Below are 23,430 nucleotides of genomic sequence, written 5' to 3'. Positions count from 1 at the left end.
TTTTTAGCGCATTAAAAGCTTGTTTTTCAAAAATAATTTTTATTCCAATCTTTTATAACTCAAACTTCAGATTAAATTTATCTTACAAACAGATACCTACACAGTCACATATACAGACATACATACAGACAGACAACAAAAATACGAGGCCCTTATTTATTTATTGATGTACTGATCTCTACCAACCACGTATAATTTATTAGTTATTAAAATATTGTAAAAACATAAACACCAGTCACTATATTTTAAAATAAACCAAAGCAAGAAATCACTTTCGTGGCCTAAAATCACCTTCGTGTATAAAACACCACGAAGGTGATGCCACGAAGGTGACGAAAATTTTAGTTTTTTATGAATTATCCTTAAATTTGAATTTAACGGTTCAAGTTGAATACTACACAAATAAGTCTAACATGTTGAGTTTTCAATGGCAAAGTTTCAATTAAATTGTTTAAATTTTAGAGGTAGAAAATATTGTTCAAGCAAGCGACGGTATGTCTATGGATAATCACAAAAAGTTACGTATTTTTTTCGCGGAGCGACGATCGACCTATCTCACCTCCCCAATGGTCGAAGCGCGACTGACGTTAACCGAATAGAATGCTGTGATTGGTTGCTGGTGTTCGGTTTAACGGCAATTTTGTATTATTACTCAAAATTTTAGGTACCTAAAATCGTGTGACCAACGTATTTCGCTTTCTCAATTCAAAATAATTATAAGAAGATATTTTTTTGACTGTTGTGTGGAAAGTATATTTAATTACGATGATTTTAGTATATGATACACACAAATTGAATGAAAATTGTGAATGCAGTAACCAAATGTTTCATTGCAACCGAAGGTGTGACACGATGAGAACGCGAAAAATGACCCCGTTTTTTATCGTTTGTTTCATGTGATTTTTTCGTATTATTTTTGCTTCTATTACGATAAAATTTATTTTGTATGTAGCTAAATAGATATTTTATCATCTGATTTGAAAGTTATTGTTCTAACTTATACCGTTTATGAACTATTACTGTGTGACCATCAAATTTGAGTGTAAATGAGAAGTACCCGAAAATATTAAAAGTGACTTTAGATGAAGTAATTTGCTTGCTTCTGAAATAATATTGTGTTAACGACGGACAACTACGGAACCCTACACTGCGCATGGCACAACACGCATTTGGCCAATTTTTATTGGATTACAATCTAGGTTAAAACTGTATTTATTGTTGGTCATAAATTATTCTATGATTGTACTCGGTATATGACATGTATTTTAATAAATAAAATAAAAATTAGTAACTAAGTCAACTGTATTTTATAATAAACATTGAATAAAACTCTCATTATAGGCCTCATAAAGAAGCATAAAGCTATTGGCGCCTAGTACACTATGCGGGAAATTGATCGAGACCCATAATGTAAACATGCACTTGGATACTTTCGCCGTGCGTCGCCCAACTCGCCCATACTGTACGTGTACGATCTAGCGCTTCGTCTTGGTCAATTTCCTTCATAGTGTAGGAATAGTCTATTCCGCTTTGATCACCCAAACCCAAGTGATCAAAGTGGACTCCAAGCAACAATTTGGTGTCCTGATCACCCATGGATAAGATGACCTGGGTGATCAAAGTGGACTCCAGTTAAATTATTATTTTAGTTTTCTTTGATCACCTATAAATAAAACACACCTCTGAATAGTCACAATCGTCCAATAATTGCTGTCCTTTCCTTATCCTATTTTGTTTTGTAACATTTTTGATATTTTCTAAAAACTGCAACAAACAAATTGGACATTGTCTATGCCGCCATAATGGAAAGGGCTATCAATGAGCATAATATTACGTAGGCACATGCTGGGTGTTTCTTTACGAGATCGAATCAGAAATGAGGAGATCCGTAAACGACGAACTAAAGTCGCTCGCTGACATAGCCCGACAGATTAGCAAGCAGAAGTCCCCACGTTTTTTATATTTGTAGAAATAGGTACTAAAATCTTTTTGCTTCGTTACCAATTTATCAAATACTATTAAGTCACTATGAAATAACAGAGCATTTTTAGTTTCATTTTTTGACACCTAACCCGAGGTTCTGACGCACACGACGCGATGGCGGCTTTCAACACAACTCAACGCACCTTAATTTCATGTAAACAAAACACTCGTTACAAAAACAATAACAAAGGAAAAATTTATGACTAACCAATGACTAACTTATTGCCGCCGTTATGGCGCAGGTACACTATGCGACGAAGTGTTCGGAAAGATACATAATTTCGAAATGCGTGTTTACACGCTCGCGTAGTCTCTGCGAGTCTCTGGGAGGACTCGAGTCGGGTTGACTGTGGTTTTGACCGATGTACGAGTAAACCGTCAATATCAGTTTTAACTAGTTGTTTCCAGTCAAAAGTGTTTTTTTTTACCAAGGGCGTTAGTCAACACCATTTTTGACTGCAAACAAGCAGTCAAAAGTATTTATGGGTTAAGGTAAGCGATTATGGGTTTTTGATTGTATTGTAATATTGCCACTCTTCACCAGATCGTCGGTCCACCTAGTGGGAGGCCAGCCTACGCTACGTCTTCCGGCTCGTGGTCGCCACTCAAGAACTTTCCTGCCCCAGCGGCCGTCAGCTCTACGAGCTATGTGCCCTGCCCACTGCTACTTGATTTTAGACCGGTCTTTGTGGAAATCCTTGGGAGAGGCCTTTGTCCAGCAGTGGACGTCTTTCGGCTGAAACGAACCATTGCCACTCTTCTTGCCACGCATGTTATCTAGTGTGCAGCAGCCCTCAAGCCGGAGAAGTGACAGTTCCTCGCGGTGTTGCACGAGTGTGTGGATATGGTCCGAAGTACCGAAGCGAGTAGTGTAGCGGAGGCTTAAAGAGAGATATAGCATCACATAAAATGTTAGAATGAGCATTTACTAGAGGTACCTACTGAACATATTTATCTTTCTTTTTTTCATTAAACACCATTGGTTAGTTAAAAAGAGATAACAGATGTTTGTCGTTAATGTGTCGATTATTTTGATATAAAGCAACTTTTTTATACAGATCAATGTCAATACGGCGCGGCGCCTTCACTTATTTGTTGCATTAGCAATAATGTTTTCATTTAGGTAAAAACTGCCAAAAAAGTATAATTTGTATTGTTACGTAAAAAAACTGGGGTTAGGGGTGCGGCCGGTCGAGTATTTTAAACTTATTATTATTTGTTCCAGCACTGCTGTAAACAGCTTGGGTCAGAGTGGGCCACCTTGTCTGACCCGCCTGTCTATCAGGAAAGCATCTCCCGTAAATTCCAGCCGGTTACAAGTTTTACTTTGGCCGTATATATTTTTGATTGTGTTTACGTAAGTATTTTGGATCCTTTGCTCTATTTGTTCCAGCAAGTTCTGGAAACACACAAAGAGACTGGCACCCAAACCAAGTCCTCCAGTATGTGTAGAGGGGATAAATAAACCCTCACATATAGCCGAAATGTTTAAAGACCATTTTAGAGTTAAGCCGGTGGTGGGGTTGTCTGGGACAACAACTGCCTCTTCTATTTATAAAAATAAAAATGATAGTACTTACTTTAAAAAAGTCAGTTGTGATTGGGGCAAAGGACATTCGATTTGTATTGAGAGGGATGAGCAGAGGTAAATCACCTGGACACGATAACCTAAGTGTCGAGCACCTGCAATATGCAGGTGTGCATCTACCACGTATTCTGGCAATGTTCTTCTCACTTTGCCTGAACCACAGCTACTTACCAGACAACATGTTGAAAACTATAGTTGTACCTATTGCCAAAAATAAAACTGGGAATGCTAGTGACAGGTCCAATTACGCGTCTTTCCGTTCTATACATGGCCAGAACGCACCCATAGGAAACTGCTCGTGTATATTTTGTAGTGCCTGTTTGTACGTCTGTGACTCCAAACTATACACGAATTTTGCGTACTGATCGTGTATAGTTTGGAGGAGCTTAGTAAAAAAAGTCATCTCCAAACTATACTCGATTAGTTTCTACTACACCACTTACACTTGACTAGAGTGTGTTTAGTTGATATTGATTTAGTAAAATTCAGTAAAATATGGAACTATATTTATTTTAAAATCACATTTTTTTGATATTATTACATAAAATATTATTATTTTACTGAATCTATAAAAAATCTAGATTTTTAACACTATTGTAAGTGGTTTTTGAAATTAAATTGATTAGGTAGATTTCAAATTAAATAACAATTTAATTAAAATGAGAGAGAGTGAGAGAAGAAAGTTCAACGTGCATTAAATACAATATTATGCGAGACTTCAAATGCTAGGTTTGTATTGTCGGCCGTTTGGTGTAGTGGTTCGAAACGGACTACTATTCCGGAGGTAGCGGGTTCGATTCCCGCACAGTACAAACATTTGTGTGCATGAACATATTTGTTTGTATTGGACTGGGTGTTTTCTATGTATAATAAGTACGTATTTACAAAAAAAGTTTTTAAGTATGTTTATATCCGTTGTCTAGTACCCATAGTACAAGCTTTGCTTAGTTTGGGACTAGAAGCGCAGTGTAAAATGTCTAAGGATCCTTCCTCTACAACTCTAAATGAAGTATACAAACCCTGACACAATCAAAATTAAACACACTTTTAGGACTTATCTCATTTGATTTGAATGACCAAAATGATTTCAAAACCTTTTTTCCACCCAAATCGTGATATCACAACAATTTATTAGTCGAAAATATTTATTATTTTTTCATTTCGATATTTTTTCACAAATATACGACCTAAATGTCAATGTGACAGACCCCACAAAGTTGTGGACGCTAGTTGGCGCTGTAATCGTGCACGGAGCCAATACAACAAGCCTCGAGATGGGTATGTTTATGAGAGGAGGCGTGTTTCTAGAAATGTTTTTAAAGCCAAACTAAAATGGTGTCAAAATAATGAGCTGCAAATAAAAATGGATATTTTGATTATAAGTCATGCGCATAAAAAGTTCACAAGTTTCTGGAAACACACCCAAACCAAGTCCTCCAGTATGTGTAGAGGGGATAAATAAACCCTCACATATAGCCGAAATGTTTAAAGACCATTTCAGAGTTAAGCCGGTGGTGGGGTTGTCTGGGATAACAACTGCCTCTTCTATTTATAAGTCAGTTCTGATTGGGGCAAAGGACATTCGATTTGTATTGAGAGGGATGAGCAGAGGTAAATCACCTGGACAAGATAATCTAAGTATCGAGCACCTGCAATATGCAGGTGTGCATCTACCACGTATTCTGGCAATGTTCTTCTCACTTTGCCTGAACCACAGCTACTTACCAGACAACATGTTGAAAACTATAGTTGTACCTATTTCCAAAAATAAAACTGGGAATGCTAGTGACAGGTCCAATTACAGGCCAATATCATTGGCGACCATTATAGCCAAAGTACTGGACAGACAGCTTGACCTGGAGATGGGTACCTGTGTCAAACTACATGACGCCCAGTTTGGGTTCAGGCCAGGTCTGTCTACCGAAGCTGCTGTTTTATGCCTCAAGCAGACTGTCCAGTATTACACGGCGAGGGACACGCCGGTTTATGCAGTGTTTTTGGACCTGTCAAAAGCATTTGACCTGGTTCAATATGATATCTTGTGGAATAAGCTTGCTCTTGAAACTGATCTGCCTCAGGTGTACATTGCAATTCTTAAGTACTGGTACTCACACCAACAGAATTATGTTAAATGGTCTGGGGAGCACTCGAGCGTGTACAGTTTGGAATGTGGAGTGAGGCAGGGTGGAATAAGCTCACCAGCGCTTTTCAACCTGTACATGAACGAGTTGATTGTTGAGCTCAGCGGTGCCGGCGTTGGCTGTTCTATTGATGGGAGTTTTATCAACAATATAAGTTATGCCGATGACATGGTGCTGCTGTGCCCATCGATCAATGCTCTCAATAAACTGATGAGCATTTGTGAGCGATATGCGGTGGGCCACGGTCTTAGGTACAACACGGTCAAGAGTGAGTTGCTGGTTTTTAAGGCTAAAAACAAGTCATACAGGGTTCCATCTGTCAGGCTCAATGGCACTCCTCTGAAACAAGTGCAGAGCTTTAAGTACCTGGGGCATTGGGTCACTGAGTCGCTCAAGGATGACTTAGACCTAGAACGGGAGCGCAGGGCGTTGTGTGTTAGGGCTAATATGATTGCTCGCAGGTTTGCGCGATGTATCTACTAAACAGGTTAAGATCACACTTTTTAAAGCCTACTGTAACTCTCTGTACACGTGCAGCCTGTGGACAAACTACACCCAAGGAGCATACAGGGCCCTGCGCACTCAGTATAATGACGCATTCAGGATGTTGATGGGGCTGCGACGATACTGCAGTGCATCAGGGATGCTGGCAGAAGCTCGAGTAGATAGCTTTGCTGCCATTTTAAGAAAGCGCATGGCGTCCCTGATCCACCGTGTGCGTGGCAGCTCCAACAGCCTCCTGCAGAGTGTCGCGGCGAGGTTGGACGTGGACAGTGCCATCATGCAGCACTGGACACGCGTCCATCTTACTAAAGACACCAAATTGTCGTTCGTTAATTGTGTTTAGGTTACTGTGTGATTTACTAACCATAGTTTATAAGACCTTTGTTACTAACACTTTTATGGGCTATGCCTGAAATAAATACCTTTTATTTATTTATTTATTCTATAAGACTACCATACGAATTTGTGTTAAGGCTATCAAAAGCCTTTGACCTATGGCATACCATTATTATTATGCTTACCCCTGAGTCATACACATTATACACATCGCGAAAACCCGAAAATTCGCGCAATCGCGATGTGTGTAGCCAACCAATTTGCGTATTTCGCTGCTTTCTTGCATATTCGCACGCAACTTCGCAAGACTTCGCTCCGCTGCAGCGCTGTCAGCTGTCAAATCAATGTCGCCCGAATGATATTGCGATTTGTGTGGCCCAGGGGTAAGAATATATTTTTTAGGTTACTAACAGAGAAGGCATTTTTTATTACTGATTATACTACTTACTAACACTTTTCAATGATTTACAGATCATGCCGCCTCGTCGAAAGTGCTGGGTCTGGTACTCACATTGGTAGTAATAACATTATTAGCCCAGACTCACATATTGGGAACGATTGTAATATTGGAAGCAACAATATAATTTACAAAAAATCGTATATTGGGAACGATTGTACTATTGGGAACAATGTAGTTATAGAAAATTCGCATATTGGAGACGGTTGTAAAATTGCGAATAACGAAGTTATCACAAATTCGCATATTGGGAGCGCTTGTAATATTGCTAACAACGAGGCCATCACAAATTCGTATATTGGGAACGGTTGTAATATTGAAAACAATGTGATTATCTCAAATTCAAATATTGGGAACTATTGTAGGATTGGAAACAATGTAAATGTCGTGGGAAGCCGAATTTTGAATAATGTTAATATTATGGTCAATAGCAAGGTTATTAACTCCTTTGTAGGCGATAACGTTGTCATTCCTGTAAATTCTATAGTAGTAAATCGCTCGCAATAATGCTGTGAGATTTAATCTTTAATTTGTGAGGCCCTGGGCTAATAATAATTATTATTTAAGATAAATAAGAAAGAAGGTAAGAAAAATAGTTATTTGATCCCTGTTCCATTAGTTTGGTTGTGGTGTTACATAAAAAGACAATTGCCGTTAAGTTTTTGTAGGAGTTAAGATGTGTCAGTTTGGTGTAATATTAATAAATTATGTATATGTTACGGTCAAAGTGATAAATGTGAAAATTATGAATAATCGCCGGTTATTATGAATAATTACCGCATGATTTGGTAAATGTGATTAATATGAGGTCATTTATGTGTGTATAAAACTAAAAAGGCGTCTTAGGGGTGGCCCAAGGGCCACCCCCGCCGCACCGTAACCTATTTTTCACTTTAAATCAAAACATTATGTTATAGGCATCATGGAAAAGTAATATTATGCAAGAAACATTCCAAACTCATTATGCCAAATTATATTAATATATGATATCAAAACGTTCAAAAGTTTGGCTGTACACGAGCACGTACAGAAGATGTTGTTCTCTTTTATTAAATTTGTTAGTACTAAGGTTGAATTATTAAATAATCACTGTTAAATGTGATTAATTTATCACTTTTACCGCGACTGTCGGTAATTATTCATAATAACCGGTTATTATTAATAATTTTCAATTTATCACATTAACCGTAACATATACATACATACGTAAATGCTGTGTGTAACATTCACAGGAAAAATGTGAAACCTAGTAAGTTATCATTATTATAATTTTATTGATTTGTATTCTGTGGTTGTGCCTTTAAATAAATAAGTAATACAATGAAATAATACTTTTTCATTTACCTGCTGGCCATCTGTATAATAAATTGCAAAAATTAGAGTTCAAAGAGTAAAATAATATTTAGACTTATTAAAAGGCTCCATTGTGTCAACATTGTGTAGGGCAAAATACGCGCTGGAGGAAAGGAAACCCGGATATACGATATCTTTCGAAGTTAATATGTGTGTTATAACCTTTATGCGGAAAGCGGTTTTTGTAGTTTTCCTGCTCTTCGTATTTTCGTAATCTATCTTCATGATATAATCTGTATACAGCTGTCAAATTATTTTAATGGCGGCTGGTCTGTTGATTGTTTCGTAATTTTATTTTGATTTTGGTCGTAATTATGTTTTACGCTAGCCAATGTTGTAAATTAAGTAAATAACGTATAACTGTGACTGTAAAGTTGACTATTACACTGATAAGTCGGAGATTGTATGATAACAACCGCAAAAATGACGACACACGAAGTAATGCACCAAGCTCAACAACAACATATTCATGAAGTTCCTGTGTTGAATTTGTTAGTGCCGATGCAACAACAACAACAGCCTGTTATGACGCAATTGGTGCCAGTGCAGCAACCGGTACAGCCGAATCCAGAGCCTGCCCCGCCGGCAAGCGAGGTCAAAAGACTGAAGTCGTCCGATAAGAAGAAGAAAGAGGCGATCGACGGTCAAGCGAAGGAAATAATATTCAAAGTTATTAAGTTTTTTGAGAGCGAGAAACAGAATAGAGGCTACGCTTTTCCCGTGGAGAATGTTGTCAAGCGAGCGTGCGCGGCGACAGGCTTATCAGAAAGTACAATCAAAAGAATCAAACGGGACGGCTTGCGAGCGGAGGCGACTCAAACAAAAATGACTGGTCCAAAAAAGAAACGGGTTAGAAAAACTAAAGTGCAATTAGACTACTTCCAACTGTGTGCGTTAAGGGGCATAGTGAACAGTTATTCCCTACGTAAAGAAGTCCCAACGTTAGGTAAAATATTGGCATCTGCCAAAAACGAACTCAATTTTAAGGGTGGCAAGGAGTCTTTAAGGTTAATATTATTGAATAAGCTCGGCATTAAGTTCAAGAAGTGCGAGAAGAAAAATAAAAAGCCTCCGGAGCAAACGCCTCCGCCTCCGCAGCAAGTTCCGAACGTAATGCCTCATCCGCCCATGCCTCAAATGAAACCGATGGAAAATCATTGCGTTTACACGAATATGATGCAGCATGTTCCTTCAGTGTCATACTAATACTAGATTAGAATTTTAGCGGTAATAAATGTAAAAAGTATGATTAAGATGAAAAATTGTCGAATAATATTTTTGGTCTGTGTTATGAAATGAGACTTAAAAGTAGGTTACATCCAAGTCTGCGATTTGGTTTAATTAAATTAACATTATTTACACCACCAGAGTAATATTCTGCATCTATATTCTTACATAAGTGTCATTTTATAATACAAACTACGTTGACAGTTTTTGTGCGATGACTGTATAAAAATCAGATCCACTGAATATCAGACGGAGTATCTATAAATCTAACTTTTTCACAGTCAATGCATTCTTTAATTCCCAGTTAAAAAACTTTAGGTGAGCATTTTTCAAACCTAAAAAGTAAGTAGTGCGAGTTTAAGATTATAATTCTTGAAAGTATCCGCTAGGGATGCTGTACAATCTGTTATTTATTTATTTATTTCATTATTTATTTATTTATTTATAATCTGCTTGAAGGCTCACAGAAAGTCCAACGCGCCAACAAGTTATACAATACAGATAATTTATAATGTCAATGCCTATGTAAAACTGTCATACATTTAATGTAATTTTTTTACGCAGTCCCTAGCAACGATATTCAATGCTAACTCGCGCTTATCACACTGCACTGGACCGTAAAGCAAAGAGTTGCTTAGAAAATCTTCAATCTTCAAAAGTACCTGACCTAGTTTTATGAAACAAAATATATTGGAAATATGCAATTTATTTTACACTAGCTTTTGCCAGCGGCTTAGCGGCTAATGGCTGAATTCTAGCTTATTATGATATGAGTTATTAACAATAACACTGTAGTTTCATCAAAATCCGTTCAGTAGTTTTTATGTGAAACGTCCATAAAAACTTTTGCATTTATAAATTATATTAATAAATGAATCGCAAAATGTGTTGGTAAGCACATAACTCAACAATGTCTTGACCAATTTTACCAATTCTTTTTTTTTAATGTTCGTTGAAGTAAAAGGATAGTTTTTCCGGCGATAAATTTTTTTATAATTTTCGGGAAAACCGGGCGCAGAGCTAGTATGTAGTAAGATAAAAAGCTTGAATTAATTTTGTCTTTATAGGTCAGGTACTATCCGTTCGCGATAAGTTTGCCGCTGGCGATATGACGTCACTCGAAGAAAAGCGTCTATAACTTTAGCAAACTATATTTAAAAAAAAATTTATTTATTATTATTGATAAAAAATGTGTATTTGCGTAAAATAAGACACATTAATTGCATTTAATCACTAACTAATTACGTTTAATCGCGGTTGGGGGAGGGGACGCGCATTCCACGGACCGGCTAGCGCGAACGGGTGGTACTTTTGGAGAAATTGAAGATTTAATGGCAACTTATAAAATGGTTTAAGTGGATAAATAAATAAATATGTCCCTGACCATCTCTTTATTTTAATCAAGTTATTTGTTTTGCGGTTTTCACATTTGGGCGAATTTAAAAGCCATTAGTCATTTTCTTTGGGGGCNTTACTTCCAAGGATTTAGAAAGAAAGAAAAAAAAAATTAGTCCTAAATCCTCACTTACTAATATTTAACTTACACGCTCGTTGATTGAACATAGTGTTTTAAAGTGACATTTAGTATGGAAATGTCATTTTAAAACAGTGTTCAACAACTATGTAACTTTTATTATTAAGGGGGTAAGAATACAACAGAGATCAGTGTATATAACTTATTTAATTTTGAACTAAAATGGCACCCACTCAGCGTGTGCTATGCTCTAGGTTAGGACCTAGACCAATTCTGTGGCAGCCATTTCTATCTGTTCAAAATGTAACACATTGTGTGTAAGTGACAACTTTATTTGCCAATTTAACAACTAAAAAGTTCCAAAAGGGACACCTGCTCAGTATATTCTTGACTGCCAGGTACATTGCTGAAGCACTAATATATTGAGTGTCAGCACTATGAAGTCAGATCTGGACTTCATAATGCTACACCAGCCAGTAAGGCTCCGGAGATCAAAGTTGGAAATTTAAAGTAATTTTTAAAGCCAGTTCTTGTAGTAAATCTGGCTAAACAGTCTATTTAGACTGGTAGCTTTTACAAAACTTCAGATATCTAGCATGTGTGACAGTAGGGCAATAGCCCTGGCCATGAAATGACATGGCTTTCACATGACTGGAATACTGGTGCTGCTAAAAGTGTACAGCCAACAGTGCTTGTCAACAGTTAAAGATAGCATTGTTGTTTCCTCAGTAATAATATTCCACACAGGTTCTATACCATTCCACACAGGCATAAGTCACCTCTACTATGTAAGGGATGAATGAACACAACTGCTGGACTCAGCCAATCCCAATACATAATATTATAGCTTTAAGTAATTAAAAATGAAAACTCATTGTCGCAAAACCATGCACTCTGAATTTGTACACACTAGGGTGCATAAATGTACGCTACATTGCATGCCTAACTTTCTAACTTTCCAATGGACAAGATCTTTAGGCACCTGGTTCACAGCGAGGGGTCTAGAGGACAGAGATCGGCGGTCCGTGTTTATTGTAAGGCCCGCCATATACGGACAGCTTGAAGCAGGTGGTATCGACGGCTTCAAGCTGCGACTGCATAGCAAACTACTGTACACAATGCAGTTGTGACTGCTTTGTGTGGTTGGCAGCACTGAAATTTCATCGTGCTGTCAAGCAGTTGCCAAGTATACACTGACTGCTCGAGCTCTTCATTCCACGTCGCACGCGCTTGTGACATGTTGAGCAGTTAATACTAACTGCTCCAGCAGTTATCAATGGCAGCTTTAAGCTGTTGACTATGACTGCAAGAGTACGTGTATGTTCATCACTGGCTAACTGCTCGAGCTGTCCATGTATGGCGAGCCTAAGAGTAAGCGCACACCGTTGCTTTTTAGTTGGCCGATAGTTGTGCCCTATTGGCTATTTTAATTTGTATGAAGAATCGGCCAAATCAGTGGCGGCGTAGCATGGGTTGGCACCCGATCCCGATCACCCCCCCTGTCCCCCCGTCATAAGTCCTAAGGCACCCCCCAGGATTCGAAGAAGACAAAGTCGTACACCCCCCCCTTTTCATGACATAGACCGCAGATTTGCCATGCAGATGTGCCAGTGAGTACTAATCTGCGCGACTTGTGTCACCCCCTGATGCTTGGCACCCGGGGCGGACCGCCCCCACCGCCCCCCCCTTACGCCGCTACTGGGCCAAATCGAATCGGCGTAGTGTGCGCACTCCCACATACAACTTGATGTGGTACAATTTAGCCGACTAGGTGATAGTGCTTTTAAAAAATCGGTAAAAAATATAGCTTATAAATACCGAAAAATGTTTCAAATAATTGTAATCCACACTAATTTACGCTTCTAAATAATATATTAGAAACACTCTGTGATTAAATTTAACAAAATTACAAATTAAACATGCATTGTCAAAAATTACTTGAAAACAATGAAAAAATACTTTTCAAAATAAAACACACGTGTTCGTTGTCACGGCAAAAACCACATGGCCGATATTAATTGAATTTAGTTGTGTATCGCTGAGTGTTGCAATTACAGACATTCAATAAATACTTTACGAAATATGAGGGTGGTACAATTTACCCGGCGGTACAATATACCGAACTCTCCCCTACATTAAATGTATGATGATTGTACAGCGTCCCTAGCAGATACTTTCAAGAACTAAAATCTTAAACTTTATATATCTTTTTGATGCACTCGTTAGCAACAACGTTAAAGCACACAAAAAAAATGTTTAATATTACTCCAAAACTTCGGATTCCATTAAATTTCGGATTTTTTTTAATATCACGTGAGATTTGGGGGTGGGGGAGGGGGTCAGGCAAAATCTCACCAAATCTCACCAAGGGGGGCGGGGGGGTTGAAAAATAGCCAAAATTGTCTCACGTAATTTATGGACGCCCCCTTTCAATCAATGTATAAGAAGCAGAAATTGCTAAATAAGAAATAAAATTATATGAGTATTATTTTTATTTATAATAAGGTTGGGTTTCACCATCTTACTTGAACTTTGACAAACATCAAAAGTCTCATACTCCAAACAAAAAGCACCGGTTATCGTTAAAGTTACGGTCAAAGTTAGGTTGTGCAATTCAGCCTTAATGATACTTAGTGATAATAATGATGGAGGCAAAATAATTTATTTATTTGAAGAGCCAAACGCAATGAGGGCCATCGTTTTAGCGCTCACCAGTTAGCGCCACTGTAGAGTAAGGTCCTGTCACTTGCTAGTAGCGAAGACAGTGGCACCAACTGGTTAGCACTAAAGTGGTAGGAGGACTATCGCATTTGCACTCATCAAGATGGCGCCACTGTAGAGTAAGGTCCTGTCAATCGCCAGGGGTGCCAACTGTTAAGTATAAAAACGATAGCCCTCATTAATTCCATTTGAATCTCGCAACTAGAAGATGTCATATACATATATGACTCAAAAACCCTGTAACTTTGTTGAAGTTATTTACGTACCATTGGCAAAATCGTGGTTCTACTGCTTTTACAATATTTTCCGACGGTTTTTAATCCTAAGCCTAGACTTTCAGTTGGCCAGTACCTAGTTGGGCCCGATTTTAATTTGTATGAAGAATAGGCCGATACCAAATCGGTGTATCGCGTACCTACCTAAATGTTTGTGCATTTACTTCTAGTGATGCTTGCTAAAAACAGTATTTTGTATACTTTATTTTTGTTCAACAGTAAAAAGTATAATTTAGTGAAAAACAGTATAATGCTATTCAAAACAGTAGGTACCCTAGGCCCGAAACTTCTCCGCTCCGCCTTGGTGGGTCTGAATGTACACATTATGCGATTAATTTTATTATGAAATGTAATGAAACCACTGCTTGTGTACATTTGTTTGAATTATTACAGAGAACGTATTACGAGTATACATTATTTCATTATATTAATGATAGAGTATATGGATAAGGCTGAATATTATTGTGTACATCGCGTTGTGAGACGTCAGCGACACGACGCGGTGAGGGTAGTTTGTCATGCTGCTACGAGATGTGAGCCAAAGGATCTTGGATCGCGCTGCTAGACAAGATTCAGCCAACCCAACGCAATCAGCCTGCGTGCGCGATGGCGATGGCGATCAATGCGTTTAAATCTGATCGCCATCGCTATTGTGCACTCCGGCTGCACGCGTTGATTTGGCCGAACCTTTAAAAAAACTACGATTGCTTTGCTGCGTACATAGGTTTGTTTTCTTTTTAACATTCATTTACTATTATTTAACATACATTTAATAGTCCCGTTAGCCCCTCGTATAAAGCTAAATATGCTTGTATCACGAGTGAGCTCACCACGATAGTCGAGCGGCGGCGGGGACCGAACCCGCGTTCCCCGGATCACGAGTCGGCCAGTCCGACCCCTTCACCATTCGGCTATCGTGGCTTTAAATATTCGTCGCGACGCGTCGCGTCGTGGCGAACGGTCGTCTCGTGGCAAATGACGCCTGTGTCGTTTCGCGTGTCTGACGTAAAACACCGCGTAATAGATATTTTTAATCATATTAAATTGATTAAGTTACGATAATGTTTTATTTAATTCATTCCTTACATTAGTAATCGTAAGGCAATTAAAAATTTTTGCTAGCAGCACAGGGAAAAATTAGGATGGGTGCACTACAACAAATAGGGTAGCTAGATGACAAAATTTAAATTATTTGCCCGTCAGAACTAAGAAAATATTTGGCACGTATTTTTTATTATGTTTTTCACAATTAAAATATAGTTCCAAAATACTGAACTGTCCTATCGATGACATTGACAGCGGGGCGCCACCGTCAATACCGAATCGCTGGTTCCGATTTTTGCCATGTTGGAAACCATAAAGTTGAACGATGGTAGCGCCCCCCTGTCATTGAGTTTGGCGGGACAGTTCAGCGTGGGTCATCTATAATAAGGTTGCATCATGTTACTTTAATTTTGACAAACGTCAAAAATCTGTCAAACTCCATACAAAAAACACCGGTTAACGATAAAGGTTCCCGAATGGTGGTCCGCGGAACCCTGGGGTTCCGTGGAAAGGCCGCAAGGGTTCCGTAAAAAATATTATCCCACGTTTCGTGACCGACATTGTTCGCTCGCACCGACTTGTTTACGCACAAGGGAGGGGCAGGGCGTGCGGGCGGATTAGTACGGGGGTTCCGCTAGGAAAAGTATAATCAATTAGGGTTCCTTGGCAAAAAAAAATTGGCAATAGGGTACACTTCTGAGGTGGTCCCATTGCACCAAGTCAGGATCTGATGATGGGAAGTTTTTCATATTTATTCTAAAGTTATTCAAGTATATGCGTCTGGTAGTCATCATCTAATGTTGATGAGGTGATGATGGAAGGTAAAACTCCTTAACGGTTAAGAGTTGGAGAATGATTCTTTAAATATTTTAGGTACGTATGTAGTACATAAAGTTGTATTGTCAGGTTTTTTAGGTGAGCTGATGATGAAAGGTCAAACTTCGTAAGTTAGCTGTTAGATGATACTTTTTAGTTGCCGATATTTAAAAAATAGGCGTTTCTATGAAGATGACCTCGTTTCAGCCGAAAGACGTCCACTGCTGGACAAAGGCCTCCCCCAAGGATTTCCACAAAGACCGGTCCTGCGCCGCTTGCATCCAGGTACTTCCCGCGACCTTCACCAGATCGTCGGTCCACCTAGTGGGAGGCCTGCCCACGCTACGTCTTCCAGCTCGTGGTCGCCACTCAAGAACTTTCCTGCCCCAGCGGCCATCAGCTCTTCGAGCTATGTGCCCCGCCCACTGCCACTTGATTTTAGCGATTCTGCGGGCTATGTCAGTCACTCTGGTTCTCCTACGGATCTCCTCATTTCTGATTCGATCACGCAGGGAAACTCCGAGCATAGCACGCTCCATCGCTCTTTGGGTGACCTTGAGCCTTCTTATGAGGCCCATAGTAAGCGACCACGTCTCAGAGCCATACACCATCACTGGCAACACACACTGGTCAAATACTTTTGACTTGAGACACTGCGGTATTTCGGACGTGAGAATTTCGCGAAGCTTCCCGAACATTCCAGCGAGATGCGCAGTAAGCTCGATCGGGTTGTAAAGGGACACCCTGTATATCGGATTCGGATCGTCAATATCAATGAGAATAACACTTGTGTTTGAACAATTTTAATAATAAGTAGACACATTTTAGTTCACTTAGTTCTTAGTGTTTATTTTATCGTTGCCGCTAGGTGGCGCGCTTGTGTTTCAGTTTAATGTCCGTACTCATGACCAACTCTGTGACATTAATAATTTTATTTTCTAACTTTTTAGCCTAAAGGTAACAATTACTGTTGATTTATCACTACAGAATTAACTGGAATGACTGAATTATCGTCAATGAACGAGTTCGTAATCTTGCTATTATCTTCAATAACGACGTTGTTCAAAATACGACTGCCCACGATGTTCACATTATTAGCGATAGTACAAGCGTTCCCAATATTTGAATTTGTGATAACGAAATTTTCTCGAATATTGCAACCATTGCCAATTTGTGAATTTCTGATAACCGCGTTGCTTGCAATGGTACAACCGTCACCAATTCGTGAATTCGTTATAATGGCATTGTCGCCAATATTACAATTTTTCCCAATACGGGAATCTGGACTAATCATACTATTGCTACCAATGTGAGTTCCAGCGCCAACAGACGCACCCTCGACTAGGCAGCATGATCTGAAATCATTGAAAATGTTTCAAGTTATTTATTTATGTAGGTAGCTATAGTCTGGTCTGCGAGCACGTAGAATTTTGTCCAATGACCCCAAGCTACCCATCCTTATCGCTCACGCGTAATAGACAGTTTGACACCATACCCCAATAATTCGAAACCACAACTGTTTTAAAAAACCCTTCATTCTGGTCTTAAAAACTTAATTCATGTTAAATTACCTGTAAATTACGATTTTTGTTCGCATTGTAAAATTGAAAAAAGTAGTTTGATTGAGTTGACAAAATAGTGACGTCACTTGCTTGTAATGCCATACAAAATCGGGAGTTTCGTTTTGACAGTTTTAAAAAGTACGTCAATTGAGTGGTGGTGTCAACATTGTCTATTATATTGCTGGTCGCGACTGTGGGACGGGCGCCCGCAGTGAGTGTGCGAGCAACAGCAACACCAGGACCAGACTATAGCATAGATTACTCAAAGGCTTTCGATATCCTCAAACATTAATTTGTATGGTAAAGTAAAAGAGCATGGGATCAAAAATACTTACGTAAACACAATCAGAAATATATACGACCAATGTGACGCTCGTGGGATGCTGGAAACGGGAGATGCTTTCCTGATAGAGAGGGGGGTCAGACAAGGTGGCCCACTCTGACCCAAGCTGTTCACGGCAGTACTAGAACAAATAACAATTTAAACTACTACACTAGCGCGTTTACCATGTACAGTCAGCGTGTAATACTTACACAGGTCATCACAAAAATCGGCCCACCTACGTTTTACAGGAAAACTCGTTTCTACTGACACAATTATGGTGCCTCAACAATATTGGTGTTATTTGAAAGCCCAATAAATATCCATAAAGAAAAACACATTTAATTTCTTAATAAACGATTAACATATTATACTATAAATGTGACTTGAAAAAAGACCTAACTTTGGGCTCACTTTTGGGATCAATTAGACCAATTTTTATGGTTATAAAACCAAATAATGATCTCACGTGTCCTCTTTAACAGATGGATAGCGAATAATCTCAACTTAACAGTATTAAAACCATAAAAGTTGGCTCAAGCGTATCTACCTATTTTTTGAAGAAGTGACTCTGGATCCTTCTAAAGACACATTTTTGGGGTAAAAACCTTTCCTTTAATGAAATTAATGAACTTTAGTAATAGGTTTTCAAATGGTGCCAACATTTGTGGGAAGTGGGAATGCACATCTACGTTTGAAAGTGCTTGTCGCGGGAGGGTCGATTTTTGTGATGACCTGCAGTGTAGTTCGGGTCACCCTAATTAACCAAAAAGTTCGTCTGTTAGAATTGGATTAAGGTTGTCAACTTTTTGGCCGCTTTGGGTGTCGCGAATTATTTGATGCTGAGTGTACCTGCCATCAGGATCTGAGGCTCGTATACATATAACACAGTATACAGGGTGGAATTGTGTAATGCCACCTGGAGGGAAAGTACCTACTCTTAATACTGTAGATAGAAAAGCTCAAAGAAAACATTCCTTTATTTTTCAAAAGAACTAGAACGGCATTGCTCTACCTTTGGGCTTCGGCTTGACAATAGTTTTTGGGACACCCTGTAACTATGATCTTATTTACGAGCCTCCGAAAGTTACCTGCATGGTAAAAACGCTATAGTCCGATTTTTAATTCGACGGAATTCTGACAGCTGTCATTTTTTGACAATTCAGATGTAATAAGCCTTTTTTGGCTTTGAATTATTAATAAATAATATGAAATGAAATTTCATCAACTACAACTTACAAGAATGAACTATTGTTTGTTTCGTGAATTCAATGTACACTAATTATTATGTACATTTTAGAGATTAAATATAAAAAAACGTGTTTTTAACACAGTAAAACAACATATTAACATAAACGAAAAATGTATTGATCATCAATCATCATTATCGTCATCATAATCAACTTGGATTATAAAATTAATTGGCATCTTGTTAAATTTTTTATTTTATGAAGCTAAGATTTTAGTAACAAAAGGATTTTCATAAAAAAGGTTTGTAACCCATGGATTATTGGCCAGGGAGTCCAGTAATAAAAAAATAATTTCCCAATTTTTTTTGTAACTTCTAAAATATGATAATAAAAATTCAAATAACCATTTTGAAATGATCAGTACATTTTTAAGCCTTAGTTTTTTAAGTGAAACCTTAAATTCAAGAAAGGATTATTTTTTAATTTGTGAAAATGCTCTCCATCCTTAGTGGGAATGTTTCAATGTTGGAAACACTTCTGAAATGTCAAAATTCCGTCGAATTAAAAATCAGAGTTTAGTATTCTAATAATACACGCAATTATCTTTACAGAAATCAACTGAATCACCATCAACTGAAACATCTTTTACCGGTTGTCACCATTGAGGATTGGAAAAATAATCCCGATTGCCATTAGTGGCGACGCGTATTTATCACATACTTTCCCAGTTGTAGATACTAAGCTATTGCTTTGCAAAAAAGGGAAGTCGAACCTTAACTTCGATCTTTTTCTTTCTACTAGCTTTCCGCCCGCGTGGAATTTTGTCTGTCACAGAAAAACTTTATCGCGCGTCCCTGTTTCAAAAACCGGGATGAAAACTATCCTATGTCCTTTCCCGGGACTCTAACTATCTCTATGCCAATTGGCGGTCTGTAGATCCTGGCTACACAGGAGTTGCAGCGGTAGGAACGAGAGGTGGGAATAGTCCCGTTCACTAGCTAATTTATTATGATAATCACACAGTAGGTAGGTACAGATAGCGACTTACCAAAATGAAAACATTATTAAATTAAAAAAAACAATGGACTTCGATGTTAATAGGTTCGATTCTAATGTTATACTAAATAACTGGAGCCGTACTGAGGTAAATAAAAAATTGCTTTAAATATAATATATTAAATTACACCAAATGGACATTAATGACAAACAACTGTTTATCTCTTTTTAACTTACCGATGGTGGCGTATGAAAAAAGGATTGATAACGTTTGCTCAGTATCTGGTGATTTAGCAAAATGTTCACGTCTAGCGTCTTTATCTCGCTTTAAGCCTCAACTAAACAACTAGCTTTGACTGCTATCGACGAAGTTAGCCGAAGTCCGAACGCCTATCCACACCTCGTGTACGCAATTTTGTATATCTGTTACGGTTAATGTGATAAATTGAAAATTATGAATAATAACCGGTTATTATGAATAATTACCGACAGGTGAGGTAAAAGTGGTAAATTAAACACATTATCAGTGATTATTTCAAAATGTAACCTTATTATTAACAATACTTATCATAAAAGAGAACAATGGCTCGTGTACCTATAGTGCTTGCTTGTGTACAGCCACACATTTTGAACGTTTTGATATCTTTCAGTTCCTTTCGGATTATTTTTTTGATAAAACATGCTTAGGAAAACTAAAACTAGAGAAAATTTCCTATACTTATTTGAAGTGGTCTTATTAACCCAAGAGTTCAGGATAATGAAGAAGAGCACAAGTGAAGTGTGTGCTTACATTATCTACGAGTTCTTCGATCAATTTCGCGAGTAGTGTAGTGGCGACGTTATGGTAATCAAGAGTTAGTCATAAATTTTTCCTCTGTTGTTGTTTTTGCAATGAGTTTGGAAGGTAGGTACCTAGACCTACCTAGGTAACATGAAATAAGTGATACGTTGTGTTGAAATACATAATTATCATCGTATAAGGTCGAACCTGGGTAAGCGAGAATCCAAGGGACCTGAATGTTATTCTCACTTATAGATACATAGTTAAAGAGGTTTGTCACTAAAGCAGTGTCACTCACGAAGGTTTGGGAGTAGTTACTCTCATTACAGGGTGTCCCAGAATGGGTGAATCAAACTGATAGGGGAGGTTAGCTCTACTAATGTACTATCCTAAAAAAAAAATGAAAAAAAAAATTAAGCGCAAACAAACAATTTTTTTTTTAATAAGTGAAAATAAATCAGCTTTGCCTGAGTGTCTGGCTATTTTGAACTTTTTTCTTACTAGGTAATATTAATTGCACATGATCGCTTCGTTTATCAGTAAACAAACTGTCTATTGAAATGTTACCACCTACTTATAATAATCTCGCTTACAGAGGTTTAAAGTAAAAAACTTACAGATAGGGTTGGTTTCATTTGGCCGGACATTTTACCAGGCCTGGCTCACTCCGCGCAGTACATCCGATAATTACCTACAGCGAAGCGCCCCGCCGGCGGGTATTAAATCAGTCGAGTGTCACGCGCGCGCCCGTCAGGACGCTGGCGTGCGTTGTAGTATGATTATAATTCTATGATCGAAGTATTATTTAAAAATTGACATAAAGAGAAAGAAATATTGTGCGGCGTTCGGGTGTTAAAATTCGAAAAGAAATCTACCGGATTTATCTTTTTTTTTTTGCTTCCCAAAGATGCTGAAAGGTATGTTGGCCATGTAGGTAATCAATAATTCTTAGGATAGTATAGGAACCTAACCTACCATGACTACTGTTCAGAATTCGTTCGTTCGTTTCAGCCAAATGACGTCCACTGCTGGACAAAGGCCTCTCCCAAGGTTTTCCATAATGAATGCATACTTACCTACATACGTACCTCATTACAAATAAATAGATTAATTATTTTTTCACTAGACAGCAACCCTAACAGCGTAAGAAGAGTTCAGAGGCACGCGATAGAAAGAGACAAAACTTGTAGGTGAATAAAATTGTAGGTACGTAGTGCTGTGCGAGCTGAATTCCACTGTATCGCGTCGTAGCAAGACTCGCGTTTATTTAAATCGTCTTGCGGAGTAATCCTTCTGTACCTGTACTATTACTTATTCTGTGATTTTACCATAAAAGCCGGACATGTCACGGGGGGGGGGTACGATTAGTGTTATAGCTCACGAGTGAGTACTATTATCATCGGTTGCCTAACATCATCATGAGTGCGCTTGATACTAGCTGTAAGTAGCTTGACTTTCGGCTGGCGCGGCAGCCACATGAAAAGCCTAACAAAAGCCTAGCCAATATTTGGCCGGACAAGACAAAGAATTTTCTACACTGTCACTCATAGAGGTATTCGGAATGACGGGACCTGACTATTATTGTCGCTTAGAGACTTTTCTTACTTATCCAGGTTTGACTATGTAACGAAAGCAAAAAGATTTTGTAGGCCTAACTAGTTCTACAAAATACAAGTAAGTACGTAGGTACCTACATACTTACTTAGACTTACCTACCTATAAATGTATTTTCGATGCTCCCTTGTTTTTGTAAAGGTCTCCACTTTTCCAGCGCGTGTCCACTTTGCCCTACACAACAAAAACATTCAAATGTTGAGAAGTTTTTGTTGATTGTGTAGGGTTACGGATATCCATAACATCCCTGATAGTAACCAGAGTAAATACAAATGAGTAGGTCATCTTCATAGAAACGCCCGAGCGCGGTTTGTATGTGAGCGCGCCAATACGTATGCGGCGCGCACGCACACGCCACACACTGACAAACTTTAGCGTTGATTATTAGCGGTGAAGTGCGCTGAATTTTGTCAGTGTGTGTGTTTGCGCGCCGCCTGCGTATTGGCGCGCGTAGGGTTCCCAGGTCCAAAAACACAAAAGCCGGACTCTGTGCTTCATTTGGCCGGACATTTTACCCTAAAAGCCGTCATAGCTCTCGAGTGAGTACTATCATTATCGCCCAATAACCTGACGCGTGCGCTTGTAGCTCGACTTTCGCCTGGTGCGGCAGCCACATAAAAAGCCGGACAAGCCATAATTTGGCCGGACAAGACCTGGCAACCCTAGGCGCGCGCTCACATACAAACCGCGTTCGGTGCGTTTCTATGAAAATGACCTACCTACTCATTTGTATTTACTATGTTATGTAGTAACGTAGTAGGTACTTCGTCAGACGTTGGCGTCGCAGGCGACGTTCAGAAGTCAACAGGAACTTTGATGCCGACGTCGGACGCCGCTTTTAGCGTCTAACTGCTGTAATAATTTGGTTCGTCGTCGTCGTCGTTTCAGCCGAAAGATGTCCACTGCTGGACAAAGGCCTCCCCCAAGGTTTTCCACAAAGACCGGTCCTGCGCCGCCCGCATCCAGGCACCTCACGCGGCCTTCACCAGATCGTCGGTCCACCTGGAAGGCCTACCTACGCTACGTCTTCCGGCTCGAGGTCGCCA

At 38.8% G+C, this 23,430-nt stretch overlaps 4 protein-coding genes across 4 annotated transcripts in view; 3 read left to right on the top strand and 1 right to left on the bottom strand.

Annotated features, from left to right (window-relative positions):
• The window catches only part of LOC114352247 (sex peptide receptor-like), a 281,000-nt gene that overhangs the window by 52,695 nt on the left and 204,875 nt on the right, over positions 1 to 23,430 (top strand). The window lies entirely within an intron of this gene.
• Positions 3,065 to 7,695, top strand: LOC114352262 (translation initiation factor eIF-2B subunit epsilon-like). The gene is made up of 3 exons (XM_028303791.1): positions 3,065 to 3,106; positions 3,209 to 3,340; positions 7,024 to 7,695. Exons 1-3 carry the CDS (start codon positions 3,093 to 3,095, stop codon positions 7,514 to 7,516), a joined length of 639 nt encoding a protein of 212 aa, XP_028159592.1. The 5' UTR covers positions 3,065 to 3,092; the 3' UTR covers positions 7,517 to 7,695.
• On the top strand, positions 8,616 to 10,714 carry LOC114352260 (uncharacterized). The gene has a single exon (XM_028303786.1). It carries the CDS (start codon positions 8,768 to 8,770, stop codon positions 9,566 to 9,568), a length of 801 nt encoding a protein of 266 aa, XP_028159587.1. The 5' UTR covers positions 8,616 to 8,767; the 3' UTR covers positions 9,569 to 10,714.
• LOC114352263 (bifunctional protein GlmU-like) lies at positions 16,707 to 20,146 on the bottom strand. The gene is made up of 3 exons (XM_028303792.1): positions 20,042 to 20,146; positions 17,817 to 17,945; positions 16,707 to 17,274 (listed from the first exon to the last, which is right to left on the bottom strand). Exons 1-3 carry the CDS (start codon positions 20,053 to 20,055, stop codon positions 16,884 to 16,886), a joined length of 534 nt encoding a protein of 177 aa, XP_028159593.1. The 5' UTR covers positions 20,056 to 20,146; the 3' UTR covers positions 16,707 to 16,883.

This window comes from Ostrinia furnacalis, unplaced genomic scaffold (genome assembly GCF_004193835.3).
Source record: "Ostrinia furnacalis isolate ACB-3 unplaced genomic scaffold, ASM419383v2 OfSCF1299, whole genome shotgun sequence".
NCBI classification, from domain to species: Eukaryota; Metazoa; Arthropoda; class Insecta; order Lepidoptera; family Crambidae; genus Ostrinia; species Ostrinia furnacalis.
Note: the sequence above shows the minus strand (reverse complement) of the source record. Positions and strands in the feature narration are given on the sequence as shown.

Coding starts and splice junctions, on each gene's coding strand:
- LOC114352260 (XM_028303786.1), top strand. CDS start 8,768: ATGATAACAACCGCAAAAATGACGACACACGAAGTAATGCACCAAGCT.
- LOC114352262 (XM_028303791.1), top strand. Junction 3,341..7,023: donor ATATTTTTGATTGTGTTTAC/GTAAGTATTTTG, acceptor AATGATTTACAG/ATCATGCCGCCTCGTCGAAA.
- LOC114352263 (XM_028303792.1), bottom strand. Junction 17,275..17,816: donor ATATTTCTGATTGTGTTTAC/GTAAGTATTTTT, acceptor CAATGATTTCAG/ATCATGCTGCCTAGTCGAGG.